The sequence below is a fragment of the Crinia signifera genome, chromosome 12 (assembly GCF_055691185.1).
Source record: "Crinia signifera chromosome 12, ASM5569118v1, whole genome shotgun sequence".
Classification (NCBI taxonomy): Eukaryota; Metazoa; Chordata; class Amphibia; order Anura; family Myobatrachidae; genus Crinia; species Crinia signifera.
In genome coordinates, this window is record NC_139228.1 from 14,236,941 (window position 1) to 14,258,933 (window position 21,993).

Consider the following 21,993-nt stretch of genomic DNA (forward strand, 5'->3'; position numbering starts at 1 on the left):
GTGGTAGAGGTGACGCAAGGCTTGTTTGATTAAATTCTGCATGGCCAGTCTTTGGCACCTAATGCCATTCCTTCAGGTAGACTTTTTGTACCTCCACAGTTTCTGAGAATTTATTTTTTAATTCCACACATGCAGGACAACAGGTCACCCAAGAGTCTCTAAGACATTGGAGTTGTTGTCCCGTGCAGTGCGGTGGCCCACTATGAGGAAGAATGTGGAAGACTTAGGGCCTTATTTTGGTCCATTCTTTCTGACAAAATCCTTCTTAGATGGACAAAACCATGTGCACTGCAGGGGGGGCAGATGTAACATGTGCAGAGAGAATTAGATTTGGGTGAGTTATTTTGTTTCTGTGCAGGGAAAATACTGACTGCTTTATTTTTACACTGCAATATAGATCTCACTTTGAAGTAAAACCCCACCCAAATCTAATTCTCTCTGCACAAGTAACACCTGCCTCACCTGCAGTGCACATGGTTTTGCCCATCTAAGAAGGATTTTGTCAGAAAGAATGAACCAAAATAAGGCCCTTAGTCTTTGATATGTGTGGACTGTACAGTGGGGATGTGATTAGATAGGAACGATATATGAAGGTTAAGTGACTGGTTCTGGAATTTGATAAGCTTGCCTGAAGAGGTGAGTTTTCAGGAAACGCTTATAGGTTTGGAGACTGGAGGAGAGTTTTATTGTGCTTGGGAGGGCATTCCACAGAGTGGGTGCAGCCCAAAGAAAGTCCAGCAATCAGGAATGGAATTAATGAGTGTGGATGAGAGACTCAGATATTTTGAGGAGCGTAGAGGTCGGGTTGGAAGATATTTTGAGATAAGTGATGTATGTTGGTGTAGTTTTGTTTATGGCTTTGTGTGTAAGTAAAATAATTTTGCATTGAATATGGTAGAATACAGGTAACCAATGAAGTGACTAACAGAGTAGATTTGCAGACGATGAACGTCTGGCTAGGAAGATTAGCCTCGCAGCTGCATTCATGATGGACTGTAAGTAGACATACTGTAGTAGAGTATGTAGTCTGAGGACAGGGTGTGGTTGTCCACTAAGAATACTAAGCTTTGACAACCCACTCAGAAGATGGGTCCCCAGTTTATTGGTCCATTCAGGATCATTAAACAAACTAATCCAGTGGCTTTTCAGCTTCAACTCCTGAAAACTCTAAAGATTAATAACATTTCTTTGTGCCCTCCTTAAACCAGCATCCCGTCCGAAGGCCTTAAAGAATTTATCATTGACAAGATATTGGATTCAAAGATTGTCCGTAATCAGTTATATTTCCTTATCCACTGGCAAGGTTATGGACCAGAAGAGGGATCTTGAATGTCTCACAAATTACTCCATGCTTCATCTTCAAAGAAGAGTTTTTTTAAGAATTTCCAGAGAAGCCTGGTTGTAGGTGTCAGTCGACCCCTCCTCGTGGGGGTTGGGGAACTGTTTTGGGCAGCTGAGCCATTCCAGAGTAGCGGGTCTATGCCAGCACCTTAGAATGGGTGGCCGCATGGGAGCTTCGGGGATTGGGGTCCAAGGCAGCCATATTCTTCTGGCGTCTGCCGTGCAGAAGCGTTGGGGACATTGCTAGGCAAAGCTTCAAACTTCCAGATTGATTGTGGGGTGGGGACACAGACTGATGTCCCACACGGGAAGATGGAGTCTGGCTTTTTGAATAAAACCCGGCTCAGCCTACTCATGGGCGTCGCGTTCTGTTTGGCCTGCTCTGTCGCAGTGTGTTTCAGCATGCTACCTACCTGCTCTGGAGATTCCCTTGGCTGTCCTGCTCATTCCAACCTGCAACAGATAAGGCCAGAGAGTTGTCCCTCATTTTTATATTTTGGTTTATGTCATATCTCTGCATTGTTGCACCTCCTGCTTTTAAAGGGACTTTGTGTATATTATTTAAGATCCTGTGCATTGTTGCACCTCCTGTATTGAATTGTGTCTTATTTTAGAACCCTTGGTTCCATACCAAATCATATTTATGGTTTGGTGTGTGGGCTGCTTCTACTGATCCTCCTTTTGTGGTGCCTAGCACCCTGCAGGCTTTTTGTGTCCAGAAAGGGTGGTATTGATAGATTATACGTTTCTCCGCTGCTCTCTACGATCTCTAAAAAAAAGGACGGTACTTGTGTAATATCTGGGCGCCCGATTTTGTGATGGTATGCCTTACCTTAAGGCATACAATCAGATGCGATGCGACTTTCGGCAAAATCGCATCGAATCCCATGCAATGCGATTTTGCATAGGATTCAATGTTAACAAGGTCCTGTTCATTTCCCCTCTATCCAAGTGGGCATAGAGTTGATTTTATATAGCGTGGCGAGCGCAGCGAGGGGCCGCGGAATACATTTAAGTAATCCACGGGTGCTCGCCATGCTTCGGGCTCAGTGGCTCGCTGCGCTCGCCACGCTATATAAAATCAGCTCTATGCCCACTTGGATAGTGGGGAAATGAACAGGACAATGTTAACATTGAATCCTATGGATTACGTTCCATATGGATCCTATGGATGGATTGCGTTGCGATTTTCCGACCGGATCTTAAAATCGGGCGCCCAGTTATTACACAAGTACCAAGAGGACTTTTTGCATCAATAAGCTGCTAACACAGCTAATCAATTGAGTCTATATATTTAAATTTATTATAAATTGATGTACATGTAAATTATGTTTTGTTGCTTTTTATACACTGGACAGTGATTTATAATTTATTTATAATAAATACTAACTATTCTATAGATTATCTCCAGCGCAGTCTTTATATGTTTCTCGTTTTAGCTAGTAGGACTGCTGGGCATCAGCAACCGGGTCATCACACCACCACTCCTAACAGCACTTGTGCAGGGCCAGGCTGTGAGCACCTTTGGCAAATTTCTGTGTTTGCATGGCGCTCACTGTGTGAGTGACAAGTGGCGGGCATGTCAGGTGGATCCTCAGTGTTTCATGGCCATGGCCGTAAAAACAGTGGGCGCGCCTAAAACAACTATTATGCCTCCTAGGAAGCCCCTTGAAGAGGATAAATCATTTGATGGTAAGTAAACATCCTGTGAACATCTGCCCAGCTAGTAACTAGTCGCCTCCCCCTTTTATTTTTAAAATAAAATAAAAAATGAAAACTTTCAATAAACTGTTTTCATAAATCTTATGTTAACATTGTTAAAATGTTGACATGCAACATATATGTGTTGGTAAATAAAATGTTGACAGTCAGAATTTCAACATTAGGGTCACCTGATTCCGACTGATTGGGACTAGAATTTGTCCCAAATCCCATGTTTATTACATCTGATCCAATGCGTGGTCTCGTGCACATTGGATCAAAGTTGGAGGTTGGATTTGATGCCCGCCCGACCTCCAACCCAGCCCCTCTTCTGGCAGCAGGGAACTGGATTGCATGCTGCCCAAGAAGGTCCCGGGCAGGGCTTAAAGTGGTCCTAGAGAGGTGGTGGAACTAATTTTCCTTTGCCACCTAATTCCCCCTTCCCCTCCCCCCATTACGCAGAGCCAGGGCCAGTGGTAGGGTTTTTGGTATTCACCTGCAAACTATAATGCTTTTTTTGTTAGAATTACTGTGCAGGCACAAGGTGGAGGCTATACCAGTTCCACCTCACCATTAGAGGTGGTGGAACTCAGTTCCACCCCGTTCCCCCTCACTTTAACCCCTGGTCCCGGGTAGCTCAAGATGGACCGGATGGCCAGTGTATGGCTTTATTTAGACCGTATGTTAGAGAGTTAGGGTTAAGCTGTAGGGGGCCAGATTTTGGTCAGGCAATAGTGGCAGATGTTAGGGATTGTGGAATTATACATGTCGACCTTCTACCATGTTTACATTTCATAACTACCTACACAATGACTGTCGACATATCATGTCCAACTGATACGTTCAATCCTTTTACTTTTTTTTATAAATGATCATAATGCCTTTAACTACTGGTCAAAAGAATTGGAACACTCATTTCTCTAGGCCAGGGGTTCCCAAACTGTTGTTCAATCACGGCACCCTAGAGCATCAAAATGTTTTCAAGGCCCCCCTAGGTCAAATATAAAAGTAAGTGCATTGTGTTTATATGTCACAGTTATCTGGTGAGGGACAGGATTTGCTTCTGTTTGACCACATATATTATGATTGGCAGCCACAAGCACTGGTTTTGCCTGTTACATTGCCCATAAATAATATGAACTGATCCTGGTCCACAAACCCAAGGCACCCCTGCAAGTGTCCTGAGGCACCCCAGGGTGCCTAGGCACACAGTTTGGGAACCACTGCTCTAGGCCTTTTTTTATTTCAGCAATTAAAGTCCGGTGAATAATCTGAAAAGAGAAGCTAAAAATTGCTAAAGAAAAAAAAAGGTTTAGGTTTGTAAATCCTAAAAATATTGTACATTTATTTCAGAGTTCTAAAAAATTGTACAACTTTTCTGAAGAAATTAAAAAGAGGCTGGCCTGTACATGAAGCATCTGGAAATACAGAATCTAAAAAAAGACCATATTATGAAGTTATGAATCAACAGTCAAACATCAAGGAAGAGAGTGATGTTCTAAGACTCTTTTGCTGGATCCCGAGATGGTGACAAATACCTGGAACTAAAAGGGCTACCATGCAATGCAAAAGACTCTGTCTAGCCCAAGTTGGTCAATCATTCATTATACAGCAAGATGTTGCCTGTGAGCAAGAATATACCTTCATGCTATAGGGTTCAAATATCAGATAATTACAGCACAGACTTCAGACTCCAAGCAAATCAAGATGATTAATAAATTCCTACCTCTATTTGGCATATTAGGTATTTTTCATTCTTTAAAATTGGTCTTTGTGGTGATGATGGGATAGATGACTTTAAGAAGGAAAAGCAGTGAATTTAAATTTATTTAGTCACCATTCTTTACCTCTAGGTATCAGATGAATGTACTGGAAGGCTCAAACCAAACATTTCCAGACAGGTTCATGCTGCTTAGGTTGACCAATGTCCCTTACCTCCAGGTTATCTGTTTTTTTGTGTTTTTGTTGATGTATATAATAACATTATTGGGAAACTTTCTATTGATCATTGTAGTGAGGATCAACCAGAAACTTCACAGGCCCATGTACTTTTTCTTGACTAACCTTTCTATTATTGACATATGTGTCACCTCTTCCATCTCACCCATAATCCTAATTAACGTCCTATCCAAGGACAGCAGTATTTCCCGGTTAGGATGTGCGACTCAGATATTATTTTCTTTAGCATTAGAAGGAGTAGAATGTATGATACTGACAGTAATGGCATACGATAGATTTGCTGCCATCTGTAAGCCGTTGTACTACAACAAAATCATGAACAAGAAAGTGTGCTTCAGTTTAGCTGCCGGATCATGGAGTGTGGGCTTCATCAACTCCATCATTCATGTTGCCCTCACATTCCAACTGCCATTCTGCAGGTCCCACCATGTCAACCACTACTTCTGTGAGATACCTCCCTTACTGCGAATGTCCTGCAGAGATACTTGGCTCAACGAGATAGCCGTGTATTTCTCAGCAGGGACTATCGTGTTTGGCTCTTTCTTCTTGACTCTCATTTCATACATCCTTATTATCTGCTCCATCATGAAGATCCGCTTCTCCCATACAGCTTTCTTTACCTGTGGCTCCCACCTCAATGTTGTAACCCTCTACTATGGGACCATTTTGTTTATGTATGCACGACCCAGCTCATCTTACGCTAATGGAACCGACAAGATTGTGTCTATTCTCTATACAACAGTGACTCCAATGTTGAACCCCTTCATATACAGTGTGAGGAATAAGGATGTTAAAGACACCATAATCAAGGTGAAAAAGAGAAACAGCTAAAACTGTTTTAGAGCGCTGGTCGTGGTTGTTAGACTCAGAGTGAGCTGCTGCAACTGGGGATTAGTCAGATCCCTGGTATGAATAGGAAAAAACAAGAGAGGGGTAGTTGCAGCGCTCTCAAATTTTAATGAGTGAATGCGATATCAATAAAAATGAATAATAACATACAGTACATATGAAAAATAAAAAAATGTATATATAAAATATAACACTGTATTGGTTAAAAGCAACAAGTGGACCTATTATTGTGTGGAAAATATAACCTGCTCTGGTACTGAACCACTGGATACTGGTGCTGGAGTCCAATTATGAGTCCCAATTTGTAATCCCAAAGGTCGCTGGAGGTGTCCCTGGCCCAATGGGGCGAAGAATATTGCTTGTAGGGATCCTCTCTAAAGTGCGGATTAAGTGCAGTTGGGAAATGGGTAAGGTACTCCAATGGGAATAAGCAAGCCGTAATCTTTTTACCCCAATCTGGATGACTGTGGGGGAGGGCTGCCGTAGTAAGGTGCTCAATGCTTGGAGGTGAGAAATGCGCCAAACAAAATGAAGAGGTGGTGTTTAAAATCCCAGAAGAATTAGGCAGGTAGGGTGAAATATCCACAAATGGTCCCACTTGGTCACCGACGCGTTTCGCTGTCACTAGGGACAGCTTTATCAAGGTGACTGATGTTGGCACACTGCCTGGTATATATACCATAATCAATTAGTGAGGTTTGACCTCATGACATCACAATGTTACAGGTCATAGTAAAAAGTTTCACTCATATAATAACATATAGTAAGCAAAAGACTCGGAGACAGACTTTCATTAATAGGACACCATAATCAATCATCTTAGTAGGCGAAAAAATCTTTGAAACATATTCCATAGTGGAACACTTTGTGGTGCTTTCCTATGAAATACAAGAAGTAGAAATATTTGAATCAGCGCAGTTAAAATAAAGGATAGCATGTCACCAAAAAAATTGAATATAATCTCCTTAATAAATGGGAACACATAAATACATATAAAACAATAATAAAACTGACAGCACAATCCCAATGTTCAGGATCACGACACCCATAGCCTAACCATAACTCTCCTTCTTAGTGCCTAAGCCTAACTGCCCACCCTGCGGGCTGACCTTAACCATACCTCCCTAGTGTCAAACCTTAACCCTACGTTCTTCGTGCCTAAAACTAACCCTTTCGCAGTAACCTAAGCCTAATCTCCCCCACCTCCTAGCAACTTAACCCTCCTTCTAGTGGCTAACTCCCTGCCAACATTTTAACACTAATCCTCCACAGCATACTTCAGCGATATCAGAATTCCAGCATTGGTCTTTTGAACAGTGTCAGGATTCCGCAATCGGAATTCCAACTATTGGTATGCTAACTGGAGCCACCAATTATTACCACCAAATAATGCATGTGGAAAATCCTTTGGAAGTCAGATATTATGATCAGCAATATTCTATTTACCACAATTGTGTTGGTCAAAAGGGTCCTTTAATTAGCATAGATGACTAACGCACAGATGCTTAACCAGGTGTGGCTGGTGAAAAAGATGGCTAGATACTCCTTGGTGCCACAGGCAAAGTTTAAAGTCCCACTTTCCTTTGAAACTAGAACATTTGGAAGGGTTGATTCAGGCTATAGATCTTTTGCTGCAAGCCAGAGGAATAGGCATGTAAATACAACTAACGCATTTCATTGTGTCCCGGACCGTTTTATCAAATAATTAATGGACCCTTTTGCCCAACACAATTGTGGTATATATAACATTTCTGGACACAATTAGGAAAATGTAATCAGGTCCGAATATGTGGTGATCTGGGATATCATCTGAAATTGACCGTAATCGTTCAATAGGGTGAACCAGGTTGGTTACCATATTAAAAATACAGACATTCTCAGACAGAATCTGGATCCGGCCCCTATTACCTGGCTGTCTATACTCCATCGTGGGGTTCCACAACACCCATAAATGGGAAATAGAACCTTGTAGCAAATGAAGCGAGCCATCGTGTGTAGTCTGGCAATCGCAGTGAGCCCACAAAGGGCCATGTTTCGCTCCCTTGCTGCGGCATTTGAGGCCTGAACACCAATGTTGGGAAATCATACTGAATCCATTCCAGCAGATGAAACATTGGGATATTTTCATCCAACAGTACTATAATGAATATCAAGAGAGGCAAAAAGTAATTCTGTTGTTATTTTGCAATGCCTGCTATTTCACAATATATCATGTTTTACTATAATACTGATAGGAACAGGTCAGAATAGAATAGAAGAATAGAAAATAATCCAAACGCTATAAATATCAGATTTAAAGAAAAGTTGTTCATTAGAACAGTTGGAACATATTTAGACTCCTTTTATCAGCTATCCAAATCTTCACAACCTATCATGCATCACTACTAACATAAGAGATGTATCATTTTCAGATTTTAAATGTATCTAAGGTTTTTTTTAACTGGCTTATATAAAATTTACATTTTATTACTGTTTTTTACTGCATTTGTTATCACATTTTTATTGCATTTGGCTTGATACAATGATATGCTTCTGAACCATTTTTCTTTTGTCAAGACTATTATGACATTATATTCTAATACATATACTATAATATTCAGTTGGTCCTCCTTTTGCACCTATAACAGCTTCCACTCTTCCTATGAGGTTTTGGAGGGTTTCTGAGGGAATTTGTGCCCATTCATTCTGCCGAGCATTTATGAGTTCAGGCACTTATTTTGGGGGAGAAGATCTGGTTTGCAATTTCTGTTCCAGATCATCTCAAAGTTGCTTGCTGGGGTTGAGGTCAGGATTCTGCGTGGGCCAATCAAGTTCTTCCACACTGAACTCATGAAACCATGTCTTTATAGTCCTTGCTTTTTTGAACTGGGGCACAGTCATATCGGAATCGAAAAGGGCCTTCCCTAACCTGTTGGAAGCATTGTCCAAAATGTCTTGGTATGCCAAATCATTAAGATTGCCCTTCACTGGAGATAATGGGCCTAGCCCAAACCCTGAAACCCCGCCCCATTCTATTATCCTTCCTCCACCCAACTTCACAGTTGGCATAATGCAGTCAGGCAAGTAACGTTCCTGGCATCCACCAAACCCAGACCCGCCCATCTGATCGCCAAACAGAGAAGCGTGATTCGTCACTCCAAAGAACACGTTTCCACTGCTCCACAGTCCAGTATCAATATGGTTTACACCACTCTATCAGATACTTGTCATTGGGCTTGGTAATGTGAGGCTTGCCCGGCAACATCCAGTCCATTAAGCTACCGCCCCAGTTTTAAGGTGGCAATCATTTGCAAAGCAAAACCAGGTTAGCTCTGCCATGCAAATGATTGTTGCTTAAAAAAATACAGGCAATCTCTGCAAAACTTGGACCCTATTGCATTTTCTTGTTGGAGTGACAAAGCAAAAGATCTAAGTAATCTTCATGGCTTCCTACAAGACATGTGTTAAATTTGTTCTTCATGATGTATATGTTCACATGTGCAATCATTGCGAAGAATATCAAACTGAAACTACCGACCACCATATTTCTTTTACTACGTAACCTCTCCAATTATGGGCCTGACTCAGAGGTAAAAATTACATTCTTACCACTGATTGTACACAGAGGGTGCTGTTGCAAACAGTGTCGCCAGCATTAGCGATAGTGGCACACACTCCTGTGCAATTCTGGCTGGTGACTGGGAAGTTGTTTGCAAAGGGAAAAAAGCTATTTCTCCAGGGCTTGGCTGTATTCCCAAAAGCACATTGACAACCACAGAGGACATGAATTTGAGGAGAAAGTTTTGACAGGCCTTCCCAAGTGTCATGGGTTCACGTGTAGTTGTCCCAATGGTAGTGAGTGTTCAAAATCCCAAATGTCCATGGACACTGAAAGGGGTCTCAGTGCTTGTATTCTCCATCGCATTCTGATGCACAAGCCAATTGTAGAAAACAGCATTTGCATATTAACGTAACAACAATTAGGAAAAAATTCACTTTAGCGATTATAACTGTGTCCACCTTGAAATCCAACCTCCTAAATAAACCTTCTCGGTGCCAAGAAAATATTTCATATGAATTTAGTGGACCTTTATTTGTTATGGTTTGTAAAATTACAGTAGGGGGGCAAGATAATATTGTCAGGGAGTCAAGCTCCATCTAACTCAGCTAAGACTAAGATAGCGATCAGTTTATGTATTTCAATTCAATCATTCTAAGTATTGTAACAACGTTAATTCTCAATAATTGTAAATGACATAAATCCCGCAAATCTCTCCCAACTATTCCTCACTTTAACATGTAACATCCCCACACCGCCCACACACACGCACACACATAAGGGTAGGTCTAATCATAGCCCTAATAAAGAAGTTTCCCAGGGAGCCAATGACTCAGAGGACTGACCGTCTCAGTTTGATTAATATATAAATGTATATATTTTATGCTCTGTCCCCTGGTCAGTTGAGCTCAGATAAGCCCATGCATAGTGATGCATGCTCTGGTATACTCTTGGCTGGCCACCATAGTTATACTTCATGATTCTCTGGCTCCATCTGAGGGACGAGACACATTATTACATAAGCAGTGCTAATGGGCCTACTTCTACAGGCTTTATGGAGATTACGGTGTTCCTACAAAATTGATTGACCTTTTTTTAATTCTACATTTCTTTCTCCATACCTCCAGTTTAATTATCTGTGCCTATTTATGTTTCTTATGTGCTTGTATAAATATATATATATATATATATATATATATATTCTTAGTGCCCACCATTTTTTATTCTGTAAGTTCAATTTAATTATTTATTTTATTTAATAAAGAAAACATTTTTACAGAACATTTTGCGCAGTTGGCATATCACTTCATTTAATGTATTTTAAGTGCTCCTCACTATATTACCTATTACATCATAAGCCAACAAACAAATGTCCAAGGCTTAGACCCAGGGCCATTGCAAGGGTTTTTGCCACCCCAGGCAAAACTTCAGCTTACTGCTCCCTCCTCCAACCACACACCTATACCGACTTTCCAGAACCACAGGTGAAAGTCTGGAGGTGGCGTCTTAGAAGTTCAGCACCTGCCGCTTGCATTAAGATCAACAAGGAGGACTCCCTCAGACTAATCTTTAATTTTGAGATACAGATGTAGCCGGCCTTAGTGTTGCTGGCGAAGCGCCAGCAGCATGCGATCCGCCAGCAACACGGCGCTCCATCTGACTGAGACGCGCGTCTCAGTATCCGGGCGGCGGGGCGGATGCAATACTGTCCGCCCCCCGCTCGAGGGGGCTGGGGGGGGACCCGAGGGCACTGCGGGGGGGTGCGGTCAAGGGCAGCACCGTCGGAAGGGGACGCACGCGCACCTCAGATGGCGCGGGGCAGGGGATGGCGGCTGGCGTCGCCATCGCCATCCCCTGCAAAGATGAATCCTGCTACATCTGTAGATTAGGAGCAACCCCCTCACCCCCCCTCCCTCACATTCTGGAGCCCCTATGTAGCTGCTAAAAGCTGCCTACTGTTGGAGTTGGCTCTGCTCAGAGATACTGAACACCATAAAGTGAATGTATCTGATTTGTATCCATTGGAAAAATTGTATTTATCTTCTACTAGTACACGCTACGTGGGACCTTCTTACTTTTTGGGACATCTGAGATAAGTGGACCTGATTAAACTACGTTGCTAAAGGAAAAAACCCTAGGGCAAGGGTGACAAATTTTACAAGGTGGCTCTCTTAAGGTGCGTACACACTGGCTAATATATCGGCCGTTCGATTGAATGGCCAATATATCTATGCACCATCGGCCAGTGGTGTTTATCAGCTCAATGGGCAGGCGCATGCAAGTGCAGACCCCCATTTGTGATGTCAGTCCCAATGGATTGGGCAGCGTGCATGGAGAACACGCTGTGGATCTGTCTGTAGATATAACTATTAGTGTGTACCCAGCTGATCCCTGTGCTAATAACCAAGCAGAACACACCATGGGGCTAATCAGTGTTGTTTATGTGTGGGTGTCTTTTGCCTCGTTGGCATCAGAGACCTTATGATAGATACTAGTATAAGCCGTTCTCTGGTGTACTTTCTTAATGTGCAAGGACTGAATTGTCCACTATGAGAATTTGTATGGGCAACAATCCTGCTTAGTGTGTCTTTAGAGACAACCATCTACTGAATGATTGAAACATACACCATCCTGATGCTAGGTGGTGAACTTCCATCAGAGTATAGCCACCAGTGGTACCAATTACGTACATGAGGACCAACTCCCTATCAGCCCCTCTATTTTGTTTCTTTTTCTTCGGGGGTAATCGATTCAACAAACAAACAAAAAATTGAGACCGTATCACATATTGTTGCACAAACAACTGCCATAGGTCAACAGCCATGAGAGGGAAGAGCATTATGTTACCTTAGTTAATGTCCATTGGAAAATTAGCACCCAGGTCATATAAATATGATCGTGTCAGGGAAAGCCCAGCTTCACGTAATTGCAACTCATGACCATGCCAGGCAAGTGGTTAAGTGTGAAACCCTACAGACTGCTTTTAGCGATTTACGCACCACCTTTTTCATGCTTCTTTTGCCAAGATCAGACTTTTTTTCTGCTTTTAATACACTCTCTTTCCTTATTTCACATTCCTTAAGACACATCTTTCAGTATATTGCATTCAGATACAGTATGTTCACATCCTCAGATGATACAGTACATATACAGTATAAGTATATTGTAGCTGTATGTAATTTTGTTGGAATCTCACAAAAGATGTAAAAAAGAAATTACAATAAATTCCATTGAAATAATAGAATTTAAACATTATACGTGACTTTATGTATTTATTTATAATAATTCCTTGGAGAAAATAATTATCCACAAAGGCCTGGAGACCTAGAAAGCATCTGGGAGCTGCAAGCTCCATACAGTTGTTTGCCCTTGAGATCAAATGTGTTTATCATATATTGTAATTTATAAAAGAGGGATTGACAGGATGAAGTGTGCCAGGTGTTTATAGCAGTCAGCTAACAGCGAAGGACCAGCAGATGATGCCAATTACCATAAACTGTGTTGTAGGCTGCGGAGACAAAAAATACTTTTTAAAATTCTTAAATTTACTCAAAATGTATTTGACTTGTTTAAATAAAAGAGAAGAAAGTACCAGTTTAATATATGGCCAGCTGAAGACCATTTCATTTTAATGTAAGTACTATAAATGTGATCTGGGAGATGTGGCATCTGCACAGTGTGAGAACCATGAGCACAGTAGAATGATAGATTTAGGATGACTGTTAGTAGGGGTAAAGAGAGACTTATATGTTAGTAATATGTACTTCTGGGCTGAATACTAATATAGGTTGAGTATCCCTTATCACAAATGCTTGGGACCAGAAGAATTTTGGATAACGGATTATTCCTTGTTTTGGAATATTTTTATATTACGATTAGGTATTTTGGGGTATCTAGCATTTATGTTGTGTGTATATATATATAGATATATATATATAGATATATATCTATATATCTATATATATATCTATATCTATAGATATATATAGATATATCTATATATATATATATATATATATATATAACCCAAGCCAATAGACGGCAGGTACGGTAGTTCATCTTTTTACCTAAAAAGAAAAAAAATATTTCTCAATAGCTGAATTTTGTAAAGTTACTACTTTCTGTGTGTTGTAGTTGAGCATCTTCCAAGGCTCCAAACTGACATACAGTAGACCATAAGCTGACCACATGGCAGGATGTATCAAGCCTTGGAGAGATATATCATGGGGTATGTCCCAAATCAACCAATCAGCATCTAACAGCCATTTCAAAGACTTTTCTAGATAAATGACAGAGGTTGCTTTGGTTAGCTTATCCAATTTATCTTTATCTACGGATTGATAAATCCTCCACTCAGTCTCTTCCATCATATATGGTTTCCGTAGCTGTACCAAGGATGAAACAGGAAGTGCATCTAAAGTAGGGTAGTGTTGCACAAGCACAGTGCAGGAAATGATGGGTACAAGTCTCTCATCTTTACATACATTACAGGAAAACATCTGAGCACAAGTCATGTTAGTACTTTCATCTACCATTAGGCTACTTTCATTAGGCACTTATTGCCTCTTGCTGAATAATGGGGAAGCTCCCTATACACTAATCTACTTAATCTAATCTGGATAAGAGGTAGCTGTTTAAAATGACCCTGTTTAAATCTATTCATTACACAAAGCAATTGACAAGGTCAGCAGGACATGGGGCAGGTCCCAAGTAATCAGGGGTGCATGATCACTGAAAAGGGGTCCAGCTAGACCTCATTGTGCTGTACAGATTTACAGTTGGGGTATGGTCTCATTCTTGCCCCTGCTCATCCATGGTTCTGGGAACATTGACAATCCATTATGCGCTCTTAGATTATGAACCCAGTAGCTACCGCCTTAATTAGTTCCTCGTCAGCACAATTATCTTATTTCCCTTGGACCCCGTACTCGTCACTTAATGTCAGGCTCTAGCTGACAAGCTTTTCGACTAACCCAATCACAAGCTCTCCCCGACTTATGCCCTCATTCCAAAAAAACTGCATTTTAATGGAAAAATGTGTACTAATTGAAAAAATACCAAGACATATACTATAGTTAAGATTTAATCTATATCGATTCTGTCTGAAGACACAAGACCAAGTGCAGTTCCTGAAAATAATTCATGGCTTTTGATTGATTCAAGTGTGAATGAATGATTTATTACCTGTGTTTCCTTATTTGGATTTGAATCCATTAGTTTTGGCGATGGGACAGATAAAGAAAAATGGCTGCACTAAAGAACAGAGGTGACTTTTCATTTACATACAGTATTCTCCATTCCATACCGCAGGTATCAGATGGATGTTATGGAAGACTCAAACCAAACATTTCCAGACAGGTTCATCCTACTTGGGTTATCTAATGTCCCTTATCTCCAGGTTATCTGTTTCCTTGTATTCTTGGTGATGTATATAATAACATTATCAGGAAATTGTCTACTGATCACCATAGTAAGGATCAACCCCAAGCTACACAGTCCCATGTACTTCTTCTTGAGCAACCTCTCTATTATTGACATATGTTTCTCCTCCTCTGTAGTTCCGATAGTCCTTATAAACACCCTTTCCATAAATAAAAGTATTTCTCGATTAGGATGTGCAGTTCAGATGTATTTCTCTTTAGCATTAGGGGCAACTGAATGTATAATACTGGCGGTCATGGCCTATGATAGATTTGCTGCCATCTGTAAGCCGTTGTACTACAATAATATCATGAACAAGAAAATGTGCTTCTGTTTAGCTGCCGGGTCATGGAGTGTGGGTTTCATCAACTCCATCATTCATGTGGCCCTCACATTCCAACTGCCATTCTGCAGGTCCCACCATGTCAACCACGTCTTCTGTGAGATACCTCCATTCCTACGATTGTCTTGCAGAGATACTTGGCTCAATGAGATAGCCGTGTATATCTCAGCAGGGATTATCGTTATTTGTTCTTTCTTTTTGACTCTCATTTCATATGTCCATATTATCTCCTCCATCATGAAAATACGCTTCTCCCAAGGGAGGTATAAAGCTTTCTCCACCTGCGCCTCCCATCTCAATGTTGTCACCCTCTACTATGGGACCATTATGTTCATGTATCTGCAGCCCCGCTCCAGTTACTCTCAAGAAACTGACATAGTGGTGTCTATTCTCTACACAGCAGTGACTCCAATGTTGAACCCCTTCATATACAGTGTGAGGAATAAGGATGTAAAAGAGACAATAATTAATCATTTGAGTAGGCGATAAACTATATGACAGCAATATTTAATATGAGGTGATATCCAATTTAGTTTGCTTCATTTCCAATTACTCTATCTTACTAAAGATTCTGTATTAAGTTGTGAGTCTGGTGGCCGTGCAGGACATCAACCGTACGCTGAGTTTTTTTTTAAAGGGGCAGTCATTTACAAGGCAAACCATGATTTGTAAATAATTGTCCCTTTAAAAAGAATTCTAAGTTCGGCCGGCATATCAAACAGCCGCTGGACTCCCAACCCATTCCCCCCCCCCCCCCGTGTGTAGGGTTGCCTACCTGTCCCACTCCATGAGGGAGAACATGCTCTGCTCCTGGACTTCCCTGGTCATGTATGATTGCCATCACCTGTGGGGAGCTAGGTAATAGACAAGAAAGGCGTTTCACCACAGGTGATGCCAATCCTACATTACCAGGGAAGTCCAGGAACAGAGCATTTTCTCCCTGAAGGAGAGGGTCAGGTAGGCAACCCTGTGTTGACTCATTCGAGTGAAAAAAAAATTCATGTTGATTTTTTCACTGTTGACCTTACCCATGTCGACCTAATGACCCTGTTGACCTGCATGTCGACTTTACCTGATGTCAACTTAATGCTTGTCGACCTACTTGCTGGTGACCTAATGATCCATTCCGCTTACCTTCGAGTCTGTCAGTTGTTACCCAGTTTGTTTGATCTCAGTTTACATTTGTAAAGCGCAACGGAATCTGCTGTGCTATATAAGAAACTGTAAATACTTTTTCCAGGTCACCCGGCAGGTGCACAAGTGCACTTATTTACTCACTGACACATTTTAAAAGATCCACCTGTGGAACTAATTGTTTCACGTGTGATTCTGTGTGGAGACCTGGAAAACGTGACCTGTTGGGGGTACTTGAGGACCGAGGTTGAGTACCACTGCCATAGATAACAGAATAGGTTGTTGATGAACCATTTGAGGATATAAATAAGTTATCTATGGCAATTATTACTTTCCTCATAAATATAGACACATTTTTTGTTTCAATTCACGTAATTATCTAATCACAAATAAACTTACATTTATCATTATCTACTATCTGTATGTAAATAAATGTTGTGTAATTTTTGTATTTTTCCAAACTCTAAATCTATTACCATGAGATCACCACTGTATCATTAAAAAATCAGCGGTACTAACCAGTGATTTAAGGCCCATTCACACTAGAAGAGTATCTTTCAATCTGGCTGGTTGGAATGAAAATCTGGAAATTTTTGGGATCAAAACAATTGAAGATTTGCTCCTAAACATGGAAAATAGATGAAAATAGTCATTCAGACAAATTGGTTAAATCTATTTATGTAAATTACAGCTTTTGTTCATTTTCCAACTTTTGGAAGCAAATGGTTGATTGTAATTTGTTCCCAAAAATTTTCAGATTTTCATTCCAACCAGCCAGATTGGAAAGATTATCTTCTAGTGTGTATGGGCCTTAACAGTATACAGATGGAGCCATCCTCATCTAGCCCTTTAATAGGATTAAGTGAGTAATGGGAAAACTCTGCTGATCCCCTACTCTATTGTTCTATGTATTGTATTGCAGCTGAGAACAATAGGCCTTGGTTAGCCTATCCGATATTGCCAGCCACAATATTACCTGCCGATGCAGTCTCTCTATTTTCTAATTCTTAATATTACATTGCACAACCAAATGCATTTTGCACAGTATTTCTTTGCCTTTTTTGTTAAATTGTATTTATTGATCTCTGCGCCTTATATACTTCATGCTGTTACTTGCACATGACACCGTTATGTAAATGCACTTTAGGTGTAAGCTCAACTATACACTTGTATGTTGTACAATATTGTACGGTTTACAACCACGGTCTGTTATTTAATTATTGACAATGTCTATAAGAGGTAGTTTGTATCTCTTTTTACTAATAATATAATAAATGTTTTAAATCAGACTAAGGGGGTATTCTATGTCGGCCACTATTTCCAATAAACAAAACAACAGCAGCCGCCGCTGCCTATTCAATGCTGCAGTTTCCGACAGCAGATTTCGACACAACAGACCCGACTTTAAAACAAGTCAGATCTGTTTTGTCGGAAACGGCCATGAATTGTCGAATTCACGGCCATTTCTCGACAATCCAGGCCGTTTTTGCAGATATGCCCATTTTTTGCCACCCAACAGAGGAATATTGAATTCCGTATAGGCAAGTTGCTCCTCATCGGAGCTGGGGGTCTGCCTGCACACTAAAGAGAGATTATGTTTATATGATCCGTAGATCCATTCCCCACATTTATTCAATTAATTGGTGGGGGTGCAGTTCCCAAACAGTAAAGATTTAAGCATTAACAAGGAGAAAAAGGAGTGTTGTTTTGGGAGCGCACTTCAGACGCAAAAAAGTATACATAAAATTTAACTTTAAATATGTCATATTCAAAAAAGTCCCATTGTAGGATATGATGGGAGGCCGCAGTGAATTTATAGGGGTTAAAATCACACATACAAACATATATACACACAGAGGGTGTTTTAGTGAACAAATAGAGGAGAAAGGTGATCCTAAAAAGATATATAACTGAAAATGTCAATTGTATTTATTTCAGCACAGCTTCAATGTATATGAAAGTTCAGATCTAAGGAAATATCAATGACTAGTCAGTTTAATTGGTATGTGATTAAATGCCTCTTTCCAAATATGTACTCTAAAAGTCTACTATCTTTACTGGTACTCTTGATTTTAAGATGTTTAATATGGCTTTACTGTCCTCTGCTGGACAGATTAGAGTTCTTAGGCACTTTTATGTACAAGAGCCAGAAATAGATATATGAATATCCCCTGTGTAATTTAATACATACAACTATGTTCAGCCATGTATATCATAGACTGGGTGGTCTTTGCAATTCTGGCTATATTGCCTCTATTGTTGCCACCAAATAGTTGTATTATAACCAGGGGTATTTTTCTGCCGGAACGCCGTTCCTGCAGTTCTGTTCAAATATGTCCCCAGCAGGAACGGCGTTCCGGAAGTTCAATTATGCCCGGCTCCGGCTGCCCAGCAAAAATGTATGCATCCCCGCGGCGGCCTGGTGGATGCGCTGCGGCTTCCTGAGACCCGCCTCCTGCCCTCCGACACCATGGATGCACGCACATGACGTCCATGGTGCCTCAGTCCCGCCCGCAGCGCCTAACTCCCGCGGACGCCGAGACTCCCGCCCTCACCCCTGCCTGTGTGACTACTGCAGGGACGCGCGCTCTCCCGCCCGCGGACCTGCCTAACTGACACCCGGCGCCCTGACACCCAGTACCAGCGCACCGTGCACAGCCTATTTCCTCCCGGGTCCTGTGAGATCTCCCACTGCAGTACCAGCCAGACGGGACCCGGAGTCGTCAGCAGCACACCACCGTCAACAAATATTTACCACAGATATTCCCTATTAATAGACACTAAATAAAGATGAAAAAAATTACAAGTTTCTTTGAGAGTCGGAATGCCAAGAGAGCCCGGGTCATGGAAGATACACCAGATCCAGATCATTTAGAAAAACAAAGCTCAACAACTGTGTCTCAGTCTTCTGACTGTGATAATTTAGCTGAAGCTTCTTCTTCTTCTGCTTCTCCACATGTTGAAGGGCTGAGTTGTTGGACAGAAGCCCAAAAGAAATGTTTTAAAAAAAAATATGATTGGAATCAATCAATAACAAATTAGGGTGTACTGCATGCAACAAAATTGGATGTCTCTCTGTAGAGAAAAAAATTGGTATGAGAGTATCAACAGAGTGGGCTAATAGTGAAGTAACATTTAACGGAACTAGCCATACCCAACAATTGACATCACTACGAAAAAAAATGTTTGAGCACAAGGAGAGTGCAGGACACAAGGCAACATTAAAATTGTTAGCAGATGGTGAAAAAGATTTACTTCCCAATGTATTTAGAAAAAATCTTGCTCAGGAAAAAAAGACAACAGAAAAAGTGTTTCGTACAGCACACAAGGTAGCCAAAGTCTTTTCATAATTTTGAATCAGAAATAGATTTACAAGTACTCAATGGTATTGAAATGGGGAAAATTTTGCATTCGGCAAATGCATGTACAAACATAGTCAACCACATCAGTGCAGAAATGAAAACAAATTTAGTTAAACAAATAATCGCATCGAAAAACAAAATCTCGATTATGATTGATGAGTCAACAACACTCAGTAAAAGATCAACATTAATAATTTACATTCGCGTTTGTCTTGCCAACATTGACATGCATTGTCCAGTAAACATCTTTTTGGACTTAATAGAATTGCAAAGTGGAACTGCAAATGCTGTTTTTAACAGTTTATTCAATTGTCTACTTTCTTATGGCATGACTAAAACTTATTTAAAAAGTTGTTTAGTGAGTGCGGCATGTGATGGTGCAGCAGTGATGTTGGGACGCAAGAGTGGCGTAGGGAAACTGCTTAAAGATGAATTTCCCTCAGTCGTTATCTGGCATTGTGCCAATCATAGGTTAGAGTTATCAGTTTCTGATACTGTTAAAGTTGTTTCAGGTATCAATAGGTTTAGGGTTTTTATGGACAAACTCTATGCACTCTATCATGCATCACCAAAAAATAGCAGAGAATTACATCTATGTGCTGAGTTACTAGAGATCCAGTTGTTAAAAATTGGCAGAGTTCTAAATACTCGATGAGTGGCATCAAGTTTTCGAACAGTGTCTGCAGTTTGGGAAAATTATGAAGCCTTAACAAGCCACTTCCAAGAAGCTGAAAATGATAGAACAAGAGACAGAAAAGAAAGATGTATGTACCAGGGATTGTACAGAAAAATTACGTCAACTGAATTTGTTCTTAATTTAGCACTGATGTGTGATGCCCTCCAAGAACTGTCAGAATTAAGCCTGGATTTGTAAGATAAAAAAATTGAATTTGTATGAGGCAGATATAAAAGTTAGAATGATCATTGAGCTGTTTGGTGAACGACAAACCACTCCAGGAAATTTTTATGAGAGTGCCAGTACAGCTGTTCAGAATTTATTGTTTCAGGGAGTTCAGCTTCATAAAAATAACAAGAAGGATGATCCTCCTATTGATCCTGCAATGTTTTATCAAGAATTACAAAATTCTGTTAAAGAACGCCTTCTTAACAGTGATGAAAACTTTTTAATTAAATGTAGTCATGTTTTGGATCCAGATAGCTGGCCACATAATTTACCCATAACATATGGAGAAAAAGAAATACAATACTTATCTAAAAAAACTACAAGTTAGTGAGAGGGAAGCTGTCCGTGGATTTCGTGATTTTTTAAAACAAAAAATTGTCCCACATAATGTGACAGAACTGAAAAATGCTGTCCATACTATTCCAATTTCCTCAAGTGAATGTGAACGGGGGTTTTCACAAATGAACCTGATTCTGACTCCAAATAGGGCAGCATTTTTGATAAAGACTGTGTCATCTCTTCTATTCCTGCGTATTGTTGGACCACCGCTTCAACAATTCTGTCCATCAAAATATGTGGATTCGTGGCTAGTTCAAGGGAGACATTCTGCTAATGACAATAACAGCAAACAGAGAAAAAGGCAGAGAGATTATGATGAAGAAATTGTCAAGTTGTGGAGTTTAATGTGAGGTACAGCAGTTTTCTTTTGTATAATTCTGTATTTGTGTGTATACTGTATATATATATATATATATAAATATGTCTGAGTAAATAGGGTAGTTCTACAGGGCCTCTTTTTCAAAATGTATTGCAAAAACTGGTTGAAAACATAAGTGTAAATTTTAAAACCTATTTTTTTATAGTGCCTGCACCCGTCGTGTCTGCTATTTCAAGTGCCACACTCTGCCATCTCAAGCCGTACAGTCTGCCATCTCAAGCCATAGTCTGCCATGAAGCCGCACAGTCTGCCTTCTCAAGCCGCACAGTCTGCCTTCTCAAGCCGCACAGTCTGCCTTTTCAAGCCAAAAAGTCTGCCTTCTCAAGCTCTAAAGTGTTGGTGTGTTCCTGTTTCCTAAAAGGTGAGTATTTCAGATATGATTGTCTTAGCGAATGTAAAATAAATGAATGTCCAGCCATTATTTGCAATGTATGCTATTGTCAACATAGCAAATAATGGCTACACACATCATATTGCTGTCAACTTATAAACCTTTTTGTTGAATTATTTCAGTGCCTCTACCCACTGAATTTCTGCCATCTCAAGTGCCACTCTCTGCCTTCTCAAGCCGTACAGTCTGCCTTCACAAGCCGTACAGTCTGCCTTCACAAGCTGTACAGTCTGCCTTCTCAAGCTCTAAAGTGTTGGTGTGTTCCTGTCTCCTAAAAGGTGAGTATTTCAGATATGATTGTCTTAGCGAATGTAAAAAAAAAGAATGTGCAG

The 21,993-nt window shown here is 40.5% G+C and overlaps 2 protein-coding genes across 2 annotated transcripts; both read left to right on the forward strand.

Moving 5' to 3' along the window:
* Nucleotides 1–4,902: 4,902 nt before the first annotated feature.
* Nucleotides 4,903–5,832, forward strand: LOC146050309 (olfactory receptor 5AR1-like). Its single transcript, XM_083167241.1, has one exon. It carries the CDS (start codon nucleotides 4,903–4,905, stop codon nucleotides 5,830–5,832), a length of 930 nt encoding a protein of 309 aa, XP_083023367.1.
* Nucleotides 5,833–14,714: 8,882 nt separating this feature from the next.
* Nucleotides 14,715–15,641, forward strand: LOC146049473 (olfactory receptor 5V1-like). The gene has a single exon (XM_083166013.1). The coding sequence runs from the start codon at nucleotides 14,715–14,717 to the stop codon at nucleotides 15,639–15,641; it is 927 nt and encodes a 308-aa protein (XP_083022139.1).
* Nucleotides 15,642–21,993: the final 6,352 nt, after the last annotated feature.